Source organism: Rhinatrema bivittatum, chromosome 6 (genome assembly GCF_901001135.1).
Source record: "Rhinatrema bivittatum chromosome 6, aRhiBiv1.1, whole genome shotgun sequence".
Lineage (NCBI taxonomy): Eukaryota > Metazoa > Chordata > Amphibia > Gymnophiona > Rhinatrematidae > Rhinatrema > Rhinatrema bivittatum.
Genome location: NC_042620.1, coordinates 235,665,666 through 235,683,874, shown reverse-complemented (window position 1 = coordinate 235,683,874; position 18,209 = coordinate 235,665,666). Strand labels below are relative to the sequence as shown.

The 18,209-nt window shown below is 42.2% G+C and overlaps 1 protein-coding gene across 3 annotated transcripts in view; it reads right to left on the bottom strand.

Moving 5' to 3' along the window:
- The window catches only part of LOC115094016 (DNA-directed RNA polymerases I and III subunit RPAC2-like), a 52,569-nt gene that overhangs the window by 13,108 nt on the left and 21,252 nt on the right, over window positions 1-18,209 (bottom strand). For all 3 annotated transcript variants that reach the window (XM_029606635.1, XM_029606634.1, XM_029606636.1), the window contains exons 3-4: window positions 16,269-16,345; window positions 2,706-2,788 (exon numbers count right to left, since the gene is read on the bottom strand). In XM_029606635.1, coding sequence (XP_029462495.1) covers window positions 2,706-2,788; window positions 16,269-16,345 — 160 coding nt within the window. The remainder of the gene's footprint in view (window positions 1-2,705; window positions 2,789-16,268; window positions 16,346-18,209) is intronic.

Sequence of the window (18,209 nt, the reverse complement as noted above, 5' to 3'; positions counted from 1 at the left end):
CGTTTTTATTCGGTGGCCTCCTCTGCACGGCTCGTGTTGGGAGCGAGCGGGCTCTTGCCCCGATTGGGCCTCGAGAGCCCCGACAGAGGAGGACGACGAAAGCGGGTGCCGGAGTCCGCAGAGTAAAAAAAAAAAAAAAAAAATGTCGTTTACGCAATAAAGCGTCCGTGTCATTTGCTATATGTTGGACACACATCTCGCAGCAGCCGGACTCGTCTCAGAGAGCATTGGAGTCGGATTAATAAATGCACACCAAATGCCCCAATAGTTAAACACTGCGAGGAACAGCAGCATTTTTTCATGGACTTACAATGGACTGGGCTGCAGTTCATTTGGACTTCCAGTAGAAGTGGAGGTATTACAGGATGGTTGAACCATCATAAACAAAGATTAATTTTTCAATTACCGTATTTTTCGCTCCATAAGACGCACTTTTTGTCCGCCAAAAGTGTGTGGGGGGGGGGGGAATGTCTGTGCATCTTATGGAGCGAATATTAAAAAAAAAACACAAAATAACTAACTACAACCCCCCCACGACCTGCCAAAAGTCCCTGGTGGTCCAGTGGGGGTCCAGGCGCGATCTCCTGCACTCGGGCTTTCGGCTGCAGGTATTCATAATGGCGCCGATAGCCTTTGCCCTTACTATGTCACAGGGGCTACCGGTGCCATTGGTCAGCCCATCACATGGTAGGAGCACAAGATGGCGCCGGCCGTCCATTGCTCCTACTATTTTTTAAAAAGTTTTTTTTTAATTTTCCCGCTCTGAATCCTAGGTGTGTCTTATGGAGCGAAAAATACCGTAAATGCTGTTGTACCTTATAGACTTAATAGGATATTGACTAGTACAATTTACATTAGTTTGATCTGAGTGATATATCAGTCTCCTGCCTTTTGTCCCTTGAGCGTGTGTGGTGTGACTGGTATGCATGCTTGAATAGGAGTGGCGATCGGGTTGGGGAGTTCTGTTTGATTACCGGGGTGGATATTTAAAAGAGGATTTGTTACCTGTTGGTAACTTTTTTTGTATACCTCTTCGTGCTTGTGGAAATGCATGTCTTTGCAATAAAAATGACTTTACAAAAAAAAAAAAATAGCCACTCTGTCTCGATACTCTCTTTGACTGGGCAGAGACACTGACAATCTCAACACGACTCGATACAAAGTAAGCAGTATACTGATTCCGTTCAATAAGGCTCCTTCTCTTGATATCTTATATGCTTTGAGGACTTGTATAATGATTAGACATTTTAAATCGGGTTTCACATTGCCTTGAAAACAAGACTTCTGTTGACACTGATAAGACTAACATCCATCTCTTGTGCCCCCAATGCAGACTGACAAAACACTGAACGGTGTTGGGCAGCACAATAACTGAAGATATGTATACACTCACTTGTAAAAGTTAAGTGTGTTTTTAATTGCAATACAAAAAAAAAACAAACAAACCACTTTTAGAAAGTATCTATTCTGGGACAGATGAATATATTACTATTGTGAACCCATGGAAGTGTGAATTGTTTATCACTCTGATTGTCTTATTGTGATATTGTATTTAGTGTATAGGGATAACCTCCGTATGCTTGTTTGGGATAATTTGGTATGGTTCCTATGGAACCGGATATTTATAAGTGTAATGTTTGTTTTTTATCATTATGTATGTTTTTATGTATATCGCCCAGGCCTTTTTGTGTTGGGCGTTTAATAAATTTTATTAAATGAAATAAATGAAATGAAATATCTCCAGACACAGCCTGGAAAAGGCGCTCATAGCACTCCATTAGTGAGTGTGATTCAGTCTCTCTCAATATATATATATATATATATATTTTGAGAGAGACTGAATATATATGATGGTCTCTTATTTATTTATTAACATTTTTATATACCGGGATTCATGCAGAATTTGCATATCATCTCGGTTTACACTGTAACTGAAAAATACAAGCATGAGGAATACAAGTTACATAGAAGAGGGTATTAAACTTGGAACAGATTACATGGGTAAAATAACTTGGGTAAAACATGTAGTATATGGTTTTAGGATTAAAGAGGTCTCGTTACTTTTCTATGGTGAATTTAGGAATATTGCTTATGGAATAGCTTACTAACAAAGGTAGTGGCACCCAAAGCAGTGACAGAATTTAAGTAGACTTGGGATAGACACAAGTGAAATGGTAAAAGCAGGTGGGGGCAATTGGAGCATTAGGGCCAACGACAGAGAAGCACAGAGCAGCAATTAATGGAGAGAGCACCATAAGCGGTTTGGAGGTGAAGAGGAAGGACAGCTGATAGCACTAACAAGGCAGACAAAGATGCCTGGAGGAGGAGGAGGAGCAGCAGCAGCTGAGAACAGGGAATGTGCTAAAATTGAAATTTCTGGGGAACACCTAAGTATTAGAAAAACACCGAAAAATAAATCTGAGTCATTGATTTTATGTATCCAAGCAACTCTCAAAATGAACTGTAAAATGAATTTCGGTGTTTGGAAAACAAACATCTAAAATCCAAAGTCCTAATTATGAGACAAGTGCATCACACATCAGGATAGTACCAAGAGCATTGACATTTTGTGCAGTATTACTCATGAAAAGCAAACTATAAGCAACTTAACAAACAAAAAAAAAAAAGATTGTCTAACCATACAACTCAGACCAGAACATGCAACGCCATTTGAAGACACTCAAGCCATCAGAGAGTGACCACACCTCAAATGTATTGAGCACGTGCTGGCAGATGTCCATGAGTTCAGTCAGCCCCCTTCGGAACGGCTCGACAGCTGGAAGCCCTCCTAGGTGACAAAGAACCAGTGCATTAGTGAAACAAGAAGGTAGAAGCGCAGCGTCCAGCTGTCTGGGCTGTCCTAGTGAGGAGGCAAAAACCACAAGAATTTAGCTTTGATCTCTTAATCAGTGGTATTCCACTTGAAACCACTGGGCAATTTCCAGATAGCCAGACTGATACGAAGTTTCTGAATGTCAATCAAAGCAGACGACAAAACAAAAAACCTTCATTAGCTACAGACGAGCAGCAGGAGATGGATATATTTAACCAGAAAGCCTCTTAGCAAAATCACACTTCCCTCTGATGCCAGTACATCATTCAGCAGTACACTGCATTATTTCAACAATCCTCAATGCAAAAGCCACTTTTTCTAGTTACTTGTGGACCTCCAATGACAGGGACTTAGCAGTTATGTGGATGTGTTTGTGGGGGGGTTGGGCAACTAGTCTATAGCGCTCTGTAGCCAATATTAAAGAGAAGTATTTTCCCTAGTTAGGAAAAACAGTTTGGACACAATGATCAGCTGTAAGCTACATAAAATCCTCAGAATGGAATTGAATGCTGGGCCTGTAGAAAAAAAAAAAATAATAATCAGCAAAATGCTGCTATTTTACATGCTTAGAATTACTGAATATACAGGGTCCTTTGTTTTCAGTTTAAACTGATTTTTACCCATAAATACCCAGAATTTTCAAAAAGGTGACAACCTGTTTAAACTAATATTCACTCTAATTTTAAGATGATTAAAAAGCTGCTCCAGAGCTGCAGACGCAGTGTTTCAAGACCTCCAGTCACTGCTGGAAGCCAGTGCAGGCCAAAGCCCCTGTCGTGTTTCATGACCTGCCCCTGCAAGTCCTGTCTCCTCAATCCCCAAGCAGTCAAAGCTCTTGCTGTCTGGTGCTGCAAATGCATTTATTTATTTATTTTATTTAAAGGCTTTTATATACCAATGTTCATGCACTAGTACATATCACGTCGGTTTACAGAGAACTAAAGTTAGAAATTACATCGAACGTATTGGTACAAATAACAAGGTGAACTTAGTATGAATTATAGATAAACCAAGGAAGCGGGCCCTGTCCACCAGAAGCCCTTCCTGGCCCAGGACAAAAGCAGAAGTGCAGTAATGCAGAGTGTGGGAGTGAGCAGGCTGTTGAAAGAGGAAAAGCCTGGGGCCACCACCAATAAGGACGAATGCTGTTGCAGTGCGAGGGAGTGTGTGTGTGTGTGGGGGGGGAGAAACCTGCTACGCAGCGTATGAGAGGAGAGGAGAGACGGGGGATGCAGCTCAGTAGGTGTATGGGAAAATCTGCTTCATATTGTTTTATGGTCCTGGCTTCTGTCCACCAAAATAATCTCACATTTACCCAGAAAAATGAGGAGTCCTTTTCAACTGCTTTTCTCCTGTTTCTGTTCTTGTCATAAGAAACCCTGATAAATTCCCAGGAAAAATAAAGAACAATAAAAACCCAAAAATGAAGGTCCCTATGAATATATTAGTGGGCTGTTGCAAGGCCATTTACTTGAAAATTATTTCTCAACGGCTAAATCATAAACACTGCCAACAGGACATCTTATTCACTAGCAGCAGAGCACTTAAACACTCTTCCAAGAAGCAAATTGATTAAAAAAGTTATTTACACGATAATTTCAGGGCTGGTACATGCCAGCTAAACTCTTTCCTCTCTGACAGTGCTTTCTCTCCTGGACCTCATCCGATACCCTGCTAGACCTAAAGGGCCTGTTACAGTGCTGGTCATCCGTGTGTACGCATTCTGGCATCATTGATTTCGTGTGCCAGTCATCCTGCGATCTAAGTTTCAATCTAAGGTTCTCCTAGATGCAGAATCCATCCGCTGATGTGGACTTAACAGGAACCAGCTCCCTCGGATGCTGACCTCACCCACTTCCCACTGCAACCACTTACTATTGCACTTGGCTCCTTCACCCTTGTCACTACTGACAGTCCTCTCAGACCATGGCCCTCATCAGTCCTACTCCTTGCCCAGCCATGATAATCAATTTATCAATGCAGAGCTGTCAGACCCTACAGGACAGCCCCTGTTTCTCACAGGGAACTGCGACAATAGAACACAGTAATGACTCCTTGCAGCAAATAAGCAGGGCAACCTAGCATTGGCACAGTCAATGGGAAAGAGGTATTATAGACTGTGTAAGGAGGGAAAAGAGGAAAGGAGACATTGGTAGGAGAATTTCCTTTCCTTTATTTCTGCTCCACCAGTCCAGAACCTATGAGTTATACCCTCTCATCCAGCACACATGGAGGCAGAGAGGTTTGGTTTTTTTTAATTATTTTTAAATGACATTACTAGAATGTGTGTCATATTTAGGACCAAATCAGCCAGTTTACTACCATCAAAGCTAACACAAACTATTAAAAATATCAATGAAAGAATTTAACGTAAGAAGAAAAAGAAACAAGGAAAAAAAAAACCCTTGCAAGTCTCATCTTGCAATGTCACAGACTAAACTTATATGCTTACTTACTACTTAAAATAAAATGTATAAAATTAAAATTAAGAAAAATGTTTTGATGGAACATCATTCTCTCTTTGCACATTATATAATAAGTCGCTCTGAGGTACATTGAGTGGGAAAGAGCCCACGCCCATATCTGTGCAGCTTCCTGACACAGAAGGTAGGAGCCCGTTCCCCCTTGTTTGTTGATGTACCACATCGCCACTTGGTTGTTGGTCTGAATCAGGATGGCCTTGTTTGAGAGGCAATCCTGAAAGATTCTGAGGGCATATCTGATTGCCCAAAGCTCCAGGAAGTTTATCTGATGTTTGGCTTCCTCTGGAGACCAGGTTCCCTGAGTCTGGAGGCCATTGACATGAGCACCCCAACCTAGGTTGGAAGTGTCCATTTCAGGATAATTTGAGGTTCTGGTATTTGAAATGGAAATCCTTAAAGAAGACTGGAGAGCTGCATCCACCAGGCCAGCAACATGCGGAGCTGCTTGGTAATGTGGATAATGCAGGACATTGAATGACAAGCTTGAACCCACTGGGACTTCAGAGTCCATTGCATGACTCTCATGGCGAGGCGTGCCATTGGAGTGATATGTATAAAGGATGCCATGGGACCTAGCAAAATGAGGAAATAACGAGCTGTCGCGTAATCTCGATCCTGGAGGCATTGCGCTAGGAACATGAGAGTACGAGCTCGATCCTGAGGGAGGAATGCTTTCGTCTGCACGGTGTCCAGGTCGGCTCCTATGAAGGATAGGGTTTGAGATGGAACTAGGTTGAACTTGGGATAGTTGATCAGAAACCCGAGAGACAACAATGTATGGAGAGTTAAACGTAAGGAGGCTAGTGCGTCCTTTTGAGTTGGAGCCCTTACCAGCCAATCGTTGAGATAAGGGTAGACATGGATGCCCTGACACCTCAGGTAGGCCGCGACCACTAGAAGGCATTTGGTAAAGACTCGAGGTGCGGATGCTAGGCCGAAGGGCAGTACCCGGTACTGGAAGTGCCAGGGGCCGACTAGGAATCAAAGGAATTTGCGGTGAGACGGAGTGATCGAGATGTGTGTGTACACGTCCTGAAGATCCAGACAGCAAAGCCAATATCCTCTTTGCAGAAGAGGAAGTAGTGCCCAAGGTTACCATCCTGAACTTTTCCTTCTGTAGATACTTGTTTAAGGCACGGAGGTCCAGGATTGGACGAATGCCTCCTTACTTTTTCGGAATGAGGAAGTACCGGGAATAGAACCCCTGCCCCTGCTGAGAGAGGGGCACCGGCTCTATTGCTCGGGATTTCAGGAGGGTTGAAACCTCCTCCTCCAGAAGAGAGAAATGGTTGGATTATCCCCACGTCGGCCAAGGTGGGGAATCTGCTGGTACAGACAGGAAGTTGAGATGGTAACCTTGAATCAGTATAGCAAGTACCCACTGATCTGAAGTGATCGTGTGCCATAGGATGGTGAAGTGGCACAACCGACCGCCAACGGGTACGGATGGTAGAGGAGGTTGGCTTATGCTCTCCAGCGAGGAGTCAAAATCCAGCAGCTGGGCCCGGTGGAGGAGCTAGCTGAGTTTTCTGAGGCCTGGATTGTCTGGCCTGACCCTTCTGGTAAGATCTGGAGGGGCGATCACGAGTAGCAGGAGGATAATATCTCCATGGCTTGAAGGACGGCCGCTTAGAGTCTCTTTAGAATGCCCTTTTAGAGGTGGAGGAAAAATCAGCAAGCACCGACGAAAGCTGGCGTAGCGTCTTGTGGTGGTCTTTGAGCTGTGCTACAATCTCCTGGATTTTGTCCCCGAAGAGATTATCTCCAGCACAGGGCAGGTCAGCCAACCAGTCCTGTACCTCTGGTCTTAAGTCAGAGGACTTCAGCCAGGCCCATCTTCGTGCACTAATCCCCGCTGCAGACACCCTAGAAGCAGTGTCAAAAATGTCATAGGCAGTGCAGACCTCATGCTTGCCAGCATCTAGACCCTTCTGAGCCAGGGTATTCAGCTGATCCTGAAGCTGGTCAGGTAAAGAGAAAATTCTTGGATCTTTTAAATAGGTCTCTGTTATACTGGGTCATGTATAACTGGTAAGAGGCAATGCGAGAAATAAGCATTGAGCCATGGAAAACACGATGGCCAAATGCATCCAGGGACCTCTGTTCTTTCCCTGGAGGTATGGAAGAATGAGGCTTAGAACGTTGTGCCTTTTTCTGGGCTGATTCTACAACCACAGAATGGTGATCCAGCTGTGGTTTTTGAAAACCAGGGGCGGTCTGTGCCAGGTAGGTGGCATCTGTTTTTCAATTCACCGGTGGTACAGATCCTGGATGCTCCCAATCTCTCAACAAGTCCAGGAGGATTTCATGAATGGGTATGGACATGATTTCCTTGGGTGCATCTACGAACTGGAGCACTTCCAGCATCTTGTGTCTGGAGTCCTCTTCCGTCTGAAGTTGGAATGGTATAGCTTCAGACATTTCCTTTATAAAATTAATAAAGGACAGATCCTCTGGAGGAGAACATCTTTCGTCAGGGGGAGATGGCTCTGAAGGTAGATCATCAGAATCCTGGGAAGAATCATCAGTCCAAGGATCGTAAGGCTGATCATCTGCTCCCATAGGATCTCCAGAGGGAAGTAATGGTGCTATTCCTGAAGGATCAGGTCTAGGCACCGACGGCACGGCATCGATGGAGGCACAGATTGAAGATGATGCGGTATCGATGGTATCTGTGGCATCGATGGGCGAGTCGGTGGCAAGATCCCACACGGTCCGGCCATAGGTTCCAGCCTCAGTGCTTCCTCATCGTCCAATGACAAAGGAATCAGGGTGGAAGGCGGACATACCAGTATCCTCGGTTCCACTGGTGGAAGGGCATCCAGCCTGCCGAGTAGCGGTGCGAGCACCATGGGAATCGGGTCGGCGACTGGCGCTGGCATCGGTGCCAGCATCGACGGAGGCTGGAAACCCCGCAGTGCCTTTCCGATGGCCTCTTGGATCATCCAATCCAATTCCTTGCGGAAGCCTGGGGCATGGAACCCCAGCTCCGGAGTAGGAGGCACCACTGGCGTAGCCGGAGGGTCCACCTGTGAAAGTGGAATCGTGGCTCCCTGTACCAATGAAGGTGGGGGAACGCCTCGGTGATCCAGTCGCAGAGGAGGATGGGGCCTTCTCTTGGCGGGATTTCTTTGTCGGTGGCTCTGTCGACGCCGATGCCAAGGGCTTGCCTGGATCAGCGGACTGAGCCTTCCAATGACGGTGTTGACGCTTTTCACGATAATCTCCTCTGTCCTTCTCCAGAGCCGAACAGGAAGAAGTCTATGCCTTCGGAGTAGTTGGTGCTGGGTGGACAGCACCGGTGTCTTGCTGCTGCTGAGAGGTCGATGGCAGCAGCTCAGACGATGTCGAAGCACTCAATGGAGTCTGTGGCTTTGCCTGAAAAACAAACTCCATCTTCTCTAGCGGGTCTTACGGCCCTTCGGTGTTATTTGGGCACATTTGGTGCAAGTTAAGACGTTTTGATCCAACCACAAACTCAACACACAGACCCTATGCGGGTCTGTGATGGACATTGTCCGAGGACAATCAGGGCACCGACGAAAACCCGAACCCATGGCTTCGACAAAAATTTAGCCGCTGTGCAGTCGATGGCCGGTAGGCCCCAAAGGGAAAACTCGATGGGAATCGACCGCAAATGAGGGTAAAGCCTTACCTTATGACCACAGAATCGATAGAGGGACCCCTATGGGGTAGAATTTTTTGAAAATTTAGAAATAAGTTCCGTGAGGAAAATTCCTGTCAGGAATCTCTAAAGAGAGCTCCTTAACCCGCGTGGCTACTGCTGCGTGGAAAAAAAAAGAGACTGAAGGGGGAACCCTGCTGGATGCAGGGTTAGTGCCATGCCCAGTAGGTGCCAGTCAAAGTTCTAGAAACTTTGACAAAAGTATTCCATGATTGGGCTCCATCCTGATGATGTCACCCATACGTGAGGACTACCATCCTGCTTGTCCTGTGAGAACATCTGAATTTACTATTCTCTTTATTTTTTTCTTTTTAATGGGTGGGGTTCTAGACTGATGTAGCAGAAGTAAAGGAAATTAACTGGTAACATAATTTCTCCTTCCTCTTCCAAAGCCCATCTAAGGGTAGGTGGATGAAAATACCGCTTTTAAGACTGAAGTACCAAAATTGGCAATTTGTCTAGGAAGAAGATCCAACCTGTAATGTTTTATAAAGGGACCCAAAGAAGTCCATGTGGCTGATTTACAAATCTCCACTGGACTTACTGAGCATCTTTCAGCCCATGATGAAGCCTACACTCTTGTTGAATGGGCCTTACTTAATCTCAGCACAACTCTACCCTGCAGTAAATAAGCAGAAGAAATAGCATTTTTTAACCACCTAGCAAAATCAAAGCCTTTGAAGCAGATTCTCCTTCCTCCTCTCAAGGTAAGAATTTAATCATCTTTTAACATCTAGATACTTTAAAAACTCTAAATTGCCCTTACAATCACTTTTATTAAAAGCAGGAAGAACTATTTGTTGATTTATATGAAAAGAATATACCACCTTAGGAAGAAAGGAGCCCGACTCAAAATAACTGAATTTGCTGTAAACCTCAAAAAAAGGTGTTTGCCACGATAAAGCTTGCAGCTCAGAAATTTGCCTGGCTGATGTAATAGCTACTAAAAATACTGTCTTTAAAATCAAATCCTTTATTGTGGATTGACTTAAAGATTCAAATGGAGATCTAGATAAGATGGTAGAACTCAAGTTAAATTCCAATGATGAAAAACAGCTCTGATTGGTGGACGAATATGCTTCACATCACTAGGAAACATCCATAGTGGCAGAAATTATACTACCTTTTACACGACCATGGAAAACAAGAAACGGCAGCTATCTGAATCTTTAACAAACTTTTATTCAAACCACACTGCAAAAATGAAAGAAAATCCTCTATTTGAGCTCATCAAGGCAATACATTTCTATTCTTACAAAACTCCTCAAAAATATGCCAAACTCTTACATAAGAAAGGGAAGTGGATCTCTTTCTTGAATGCAACATCACAGAAATCATTGAAGGACAATAACCTCTCCGAGCTAGCCTAGCCCTTTCAATAGCCAAGCCGTAAACAAGGATGGAGTTCAATCCTTTATCACTAAAGATCCTTGACATAGAAGGCCCTCGACTTGTTGAAGACATAGAAGCTGATCTGTTAGAAAGCACCATAGGTCCGCATACCATGGCCTTCGCAGCCAGTCGGGAACTACTAGCACCACTAAAACTTTTTCTTTATTTTTTCTTAGAACTCTTGCTATTAACGGCCATGGAGGGAAAAGATACATCTTTTCCCTTCAATTTTTTTTCAAATGCATCTATCACTTTGCTGCCTACTCCTCTGTGACTGAAAAACCTTCTTACTTTTCTGTTTGACTGGAAGCCATCAGATCTGATGAGGCTCCCATCTTTGCACTATCTGAACATAAGTCTCCTGACTTAACTCACACTCTCCTGAATCTATTACATTCTGACTGCGATAACCTGCCTGAAGATTGATTTGGCCTGCTGACAACTAACATAGATGACTCTCAATCTATGCAAACAAGAGATCTGTCTCTTTTGAAACACCCCAACTGCACGTGCCACCCTACTTGTATATAAATGCAATTGCAGTTGCACTGTCGCATAAGACACTCGCTGCCTTCCCCTGAAGGAGATTTTGAAAGTATAACAAAGCCAACCTGATTCTTCTGGTTTCTAGATGATTTATAGACTGTTGGGACTTATTGGTTCCAAAAACTCTGAGCATAACAGTTCTTGTAATGAGCTACCCAGCCCTTTTAAAGTGGCATCCGTTGTCAGAAGAACCCAATCAGGACTTTCCAAGGGAATTCCTCTCTTTAAATTCGGTGGATGTAGCCACCACTTTAGAGACACTTGAATCTCACTGGATAATCATGAATGTCGGTATAGAAAATTTTAAAATAATTAATAAATAAATAAATAAATAAATAAATAAATAATGGAAGACATACTCATAGTCCTGAAGCTGTGGTTTCCATCTTGACAAGAGGTCTCATATTTATTTATTTATTTATTTGCATTTCTTATATACCGGCATTCGCGATGGGAGTCGCCTCATGCCGGTTTACAATTAACAGGGTGTGACAAAAGAAGAAATACTTAGAACATTAACATGTGATAGAAGAGGAAATAGCAGTTACAATAAAACAGGGACATAATGCAACTTGGAATGTAAAGAAAGCGATAGAGAAAATTAACAATGAGGTAAAAGAAACAACAATGTAATAAACCTGCCAATTTAAAAGAGAAAGAGTATTATGGAGTTGTCGAATTTGTTGATTACACTTAGGGGAGGTCTTAGTTGCTTGGATTGAAAGAAAGTTCAATTGGTATCTGGAAAGGCTTTCATAAATAACCAAGTTTTTAGTCTTTTTCTAAATGTAGGAAGGCAGGGTTCCTGTCTCAGTTCTGGTGGGATGGAGTTCCACAAAGTAGGTCCTGCTGTAGAGAAAGCCCTGTCTCTAAGCGTCATATGGTGAAAGGTTTTGGCAGGAGGAACCTGTAGTGAATCTCTGTAGGACTCTCTAATAGGTCTGGTGGAGGTGTGTTTTTTAAATGGTATTTGGAGGTTAAGCGGAGAGAGTTGATGGAATGCTTTGTAAATGGTGGTAATGGACTTGTATAAGATTCTATAGTGCACTGGCAGCCAATGTAAGTCTTTGAGAATCGGAGATATGTGGTCTCTTCTTCTTGTGTTTGTCAGAATTCTGGCCGCCGTGTTCTGAACCATCTGAAGAGGTTTCGTATGGGAAGATGGGAGACCTAATAGAATGGAATTGCAATAATCTAACTTAGAGAAGATTATTGATTGCAAGACTGTTCTGTAGTCGTGGAAATGGAAAAGTGGTTTAATTCTTTTTAAGACGTGCAGTTTATGAAAGCAGTCCTTCGTGGTTTGATTAATAAAAGATTTTAGATTTAGCCGATTATCAATGATGGCTCCTAGGTCTCTTACTTGTGAAGTTTGAAAGCCGGTTGGAGGATTTGAGGTGAGGTTACTGTTTTCGGGGGAAATTATGAGGAGTTCGGTTTTAGCGGAATTTAAGATTAGATTTAGACTGGAGAGGAGGTTGTCAATATTATGTAGGCAGTTTTCCCAGAATTTAATAGTTTTAGTGAGGGATTCTTTGATGGGGATGATAATCTGGACGTCATCTGCGTATAGAAAGTATTTGAGGTTCAGATTTGTTAAAAGTTGACATAGTGGTAGGAGGTAAATGTTAAAGAGCGTGGGGGAAAGAGAGGAGCCCTGTGGAACTCCTAGCGTGGAAGGATAAAACTGTGATTCTTTGTTATGTATTTTGACTTTGTATCCTCTGTTTTCCAAGAATGACTTGAACCATGTAAGTGCTGAGCCTGTTATTCCGATGTTCGCTAGTTGATTTAGGAGAAGGGCGTGATTCACGGTATCAAAGGCGGCCGATAGGTCGAGGAGTATCAGCAAGTAGGCGTGACCTTTATCAATGCCCATGATGAGGTAATCTGTCAGAGATATGAGAAGTGATTCTGTACTTAAAGATTTCCGGAAGCCGTATTGGGTGGGGAATAATATATTGTGGTCTTCGAGGTATTCTGATAATCTGGTGTTGACTAATTTTTCTGTAACCTTAGCTATAAAAGGGAGGTTAGAGATCGGGCGGAAGTTGGAAGGATCTTTAGGATTTAGATTAGGTTTTTTTAATAGAGGTTTGATAGAAGCAATTTTGAGGTCGTCTGGATAAATTCCTTGGGCTAAGGAACAATTTATGATGTCAGTCAGGGTTTTGGCGATGGTGTCTGGTATTAACAGCAGAAGTTTGGAGGGGATATGGTCAAATGGGTGAGATGAGGGTTTCATTCTCTTCAATACTGACATGGTTTCTGATATTGCAATGGGTTCGAAGGCTTGTATAGCAATGTCTTTGCATTGATGGCGGTATGTGCTGAAAGGAGTTATGGTATTCGGTTTTAGTAGTGATTGCAGGTTGGAAATTTTGTTACTGAAGAAGATGGCCAGCTCCTCAGCTTTTTCATGCGCTTGGTAGAGTGGAATGTCTGGAGCGTTGACTTGAGTTAAGTTCGAGACGTAAGTAAAGAGGGCTCTTGAGTCGAAGATGAGGTGATGTATCTTGTGAGCGTAGTAGTCCCTTTTTGTTTTTAATGTGGTGCTCTTGTATATGTGAAGAGCGAGTTTGTATGCCGAGAGGGAGGTCTGAGATGGTGCTTTACGCCATTTATTTTCTTTTTGTCTGAGTGAAAGTTTGAGTTTTTGCAATTGTTCGTTAAACCAGGGTTGTCTTCTAGATGCATTATGTTTTGGTTTTTTTGTTGCCAGTGGGCAGAGTTTTTTTGCTGCCGATACTGTGATGTTGGACCAAGAGTGGAGAGCAGAGTTGGGAGTGGAGATGTCTATATGAGGGAGTTTAAGGACAAGGTGTTCGTGAAGTTCATTGGATGAACTTGCCATTGGTACTAAGTCCATTGGTACTAAGTCCATTGGTACTAAGTCCAGAGTGCCATTGGTACTAAGTCCAGAGTCAAAGCCATTGAACCTAGAAGCTGTAGATAATGCCACGTAACTTGTGCATGCTGATCTAAAACATTCTGTGGAAGGTATACCATGCCAATGTTTGTGTCGAATAATACTTCTAGATGCTATACAGTTTGAGAGGGCTGCAACTGACCCTTTGTAAAATTGATCACCCAACATAAATGTTGGAGTGAAGAGACTACTACATCTGTCGAAGCTATTCCCTCGGAATATGATTTGGCCCTTATTAACCAGTTGTCTAAATAAGGATGGACAAAAATTCCCTCTCTTCTTAAAAAGGCAGCTACTACCACCATTACCTTCGTGAAGGTTATTGCCACTGTTACCAGCCCAAAAGTTAGGGCAATAAACTGATAATGTTGGCCGATTATACAAAAACAAAAATTTTTGGAACTTTTAAAGTGAGTCTCTTACATAGAGAGACACCAAAAACTCACCCTTGCAAACAGAAGCAATAACCTTGTGAAGAGACTCCATGTGAACATGAGGGTTATAAATATTCTGATTTTCTCCTTTTAGATCCAAATTGGGTCTGAATGAACAGTCCTTTTTTGGAATTACAAAATATATTGATAACAACCTACCTAACATTCCTTGATTAATTAATTGCCACAATTGAATCATATTGTTCAATGTCCCCTGAACAGTGGCAATCTTGTCTGGAGAATGGGCAGGAGAAATAATGATCTCTTATTGGTCTTCTCAATTCTGGAGCACAACCATATTGGATTATATCCAAAACCCATTGATCTGAAGTAATATGAATCCATTCTCCTAGAAAAGCCTGTAACCTGCCCCCTATAGGCTCCCTCAGAGAATGAATCCTCTGGGCCTCTGTGTATTCTGTGGAGCACTGGAGGGTCGTGTACCATCGGTCCTTGGTCTTCTTGCTCCTCAAAAAGGCTGAGCTCTGCCGCTTGAAAACCGAGGAGTTACTCTCCTGCCAAGTCTATCTCTTTGCTTCCTTGAACTGAATGCGAGCCTGGTAAGAATGAAAACTAGCACGAGATTTATCTTCCATTAATGCAATTTTGGATCTCCAAAACTTTTAATCAGAAGATCCAGTTCCTCACCAAAGAGGAATTTTACCCTTAAAGGGTAATCACAAAAGTCTAGATTTTGACAAAAAGAGTCCATGGACCAATTTCTTAGTCGCAGTAGACATCTAGCTCCTACCGAGAGCTAGCAGGAGATTCTAAGTATATCATATAAAGCATCAGAAATATGCTGCAGCCAACTTACAGGGTCATTTACCAAATCGTGATAGGGCCCCAACGCATGCGATAAGTATTGCATCGCAAAATGTATATGCAAATTTAAAATTAGTATTCGAGTGGGAGGAGTAAATAGAAATGAGGGTCGGTTAGCGTGGTGTGTGATAGAGTAACGCATAGCAACACAGGTTTTAAACGCCGGAAATAAACTGCACCTTTTTTCTATGCGTTATGCCTGCCTTAGCTGTGTGTTACCAGCCGAAAGTTTTTTTTATTTTTATTTATTTTTATTATTACAAATGCTGGTGGGAGAGGGCCTCTGTGGAGGCTCACATATAAAGTTAACTTTTTATAACCGCTGTAAGAGGGGGCAGTTTTACATGCACAGTCAGAGGAACCAACAGCACAGTAGACATCAGTGAAGACTGTCATTTAGAGTGATGAAAGTTAAAAGAAGAGTGGATTTGTACAGTGTACTCTCTACTTAGCTCCCTTTCCTGCTGAAAGCCGTTAGAGCTCAAGGCTGGAGGCAAAGAACACTGGCTGATTTGGTTCTAAATATGACATATACTCTAGTGGTGTCGTCAAAAAAAAAAACAAAAAGAGAGAATGCTGCCTCCATGTGAGCTGGATGAGAGGATATATAACCCATAGGTTCTGGAGTGGTGGAGCAGAAGAAAAGGAAACATGCATAGAAAAAAAGGACTATCAGAGGAGAGGAGCTTTAAGTTCAAAAAGTGCTACTTGGAAGGAAGTAGGAGAAACTGGAGGTCAAGAGACTAGAACAAAGAAGAGGTGAAAAAAGGTTACCATAAAAAAGGGGAAGAGGAAAGGAGAAAAAAAAAAAGAGAACGGAAAGAAAAAAAAACCTTACAAGGGTCAGTGTGTGGTAGGAAAGGAATGTGAAAAGTGTGAGAAAAAAAAAATCAATGCACCCACAGCTGAATATTTAAATTAAAAATATTTAGAAATTGAAATATTTAATACAAAGTTTGTGAACAAAATTGTATGCTAATTTATGCAAAATTAAACCATGAAATTTTCTCTTATGCTTCAGAATTTATTCCTGAACAATATAAGAAACTGAAGGACAGGCAATTTTTTTTAAATCTTTGTTTCAAAATGTACAACACAAGCAAACTTGCAAAAAAGGTAGAAAAATCAACCATGTGCTCACCTCGAGTCTGGATACGAAAGTTTATTTTGCTTTCTGATGGATGTGTGATGCTGTAGCCACAGAACTCTATTTCAGGGCTAAAAACACAAAATAGAAAATTAAGGGCCAGAGGTTCTTTACCCACAGACACAAAGAGGGTCATTTTCAAACAGCCCATGTAGGATTAAAGTCTGCGAATATTTTATACCCGCAGATTTTAGCCTGAATTTTCAAAAAGTAGGACTTAAGTGCACAAGTCCGCTTTGAAAATGTATGGGTTATTTGGTTATGCGCATGGACACTCGCACAAAGTTACTCCTGATCCCAAGTAAAACGTGATTCTGTGCATGTAGATTTAAGCACGCACTTTCAAAAATCAAAAGCACTTGTGTAAATCCTTTCCTTTCCCCCCAACTCTGCATCCTCCCCCAGAATGCATGTTGCAGCCACGCATAGAAGTACACAGGAAATTGGGTTTTGCACATACTTTTGTGCAGATAAGGCTCCTGGGCCGATTCTCAATAGACCATTTGCACACAGAGTGGAACCAGGCTGCTGGCACCAACCTTTAAAAAAGGAGATAGAACAGCTTTTAAACTAGATGATGGGGGAAAACAGACAGCTGATCTGAAGTTCAGGGTTCAGTTCGATGTACCACTGAAGGATACTAACAAAATAAAGTTAGGGCATTTCCACAGAGAGGTTGCAATAAATGCCAAAATAGTCCAGGTGCCTTTAAGTAAAAAACAGACTGAGCAGAAACATTCCAAATAATCAGGTTAATACAAACAAAACAAATACTTTGAAATGTCTGTATACAAATGCTAAAAGATTAAAAAAAATAATAAAATGGGAGTTAGAATGTATAGTTTTGAGTGAAGAGGTAAATTTAATTGGCATCTCAGAGATCTGGTAGAAAGAGGGTAACCAAGGGTACAAATTACATTGCAATGACAGGGTGGATCAAACTTGTGTAGTCGTGGTGCTTTGTGTTCCAGAGGGTAGAGTCAAGCAGGAGAAAAAGTTCTGCAGGAAACAAAAATGCAATGTAGAATTTTTATGGATAGAAACAATTTGAGAAGAGGAACAGAATAGCAGTGGTAGTGTACTACCGACCACCTGGCTACACTGAACAGAGCCTACGAAATGCTAACAGAAATTAGGGAAGCTAACAACATTAGCAACACAGTCATAATGGGCGATTTCAATTACCCCAGTATTGACATACTAAGGAGGTGAATTTTCTAATGGCTGCTTCATGGAGCAGCTGGTACAAGGACAGACAAGGAAGGGGAGCTGTTTTAACTAATCCTTAGTGGAACACAGGATTTGATATGAAAAGTAATGGTTTTGGGGCCACTTGGCAATAGTGATCATAACATGATCAATTCTGACTTGATAACTGGAGGGAGGACACTATGGAAGGTTATGATAAAATAAGGAAAATAGGAAAATAAAAACTGAAGCCACTGAAAAGGTTAAGAAATTACACCAGGTATGGACATTGTTTAAAAACAGCATCTTGGAAGCTCAGACCAGATGTATTCCACGTATCAAAAAGGATGAAGAAAAAAAAAAAGGCCAAACAACTGCCAGCTTGGTTAAAAGGTGAGGTGAAAGTCTATTCGAGCCAAAAGAATATAAAAACATAAGAAACTGCCAAACTGGGTCAGACTGAAGGTCCACCAAGCCCAGCATCCTGTTTCTAATAGTGGCCAATCCAGGCTACAAGTACCTGGTAAGTGCCCAAACATTTAATAGATCCCATACTACTGATGCCGGTAATAAGTAGTGGCTGTTCTCGAAGTCAACTTGACTAATAGCAGTTTATGGATTTCTCCTGCAGAAACTTGGAAACGGGATCTAAATGAAGAAAAAAAAAAAGAAGAGGAAATGGCAGAAGCATTGGAAAAAGTTAGATGCAAAGCACTGATAAGGAAGGGAAAGACAGAATTTGAAAAG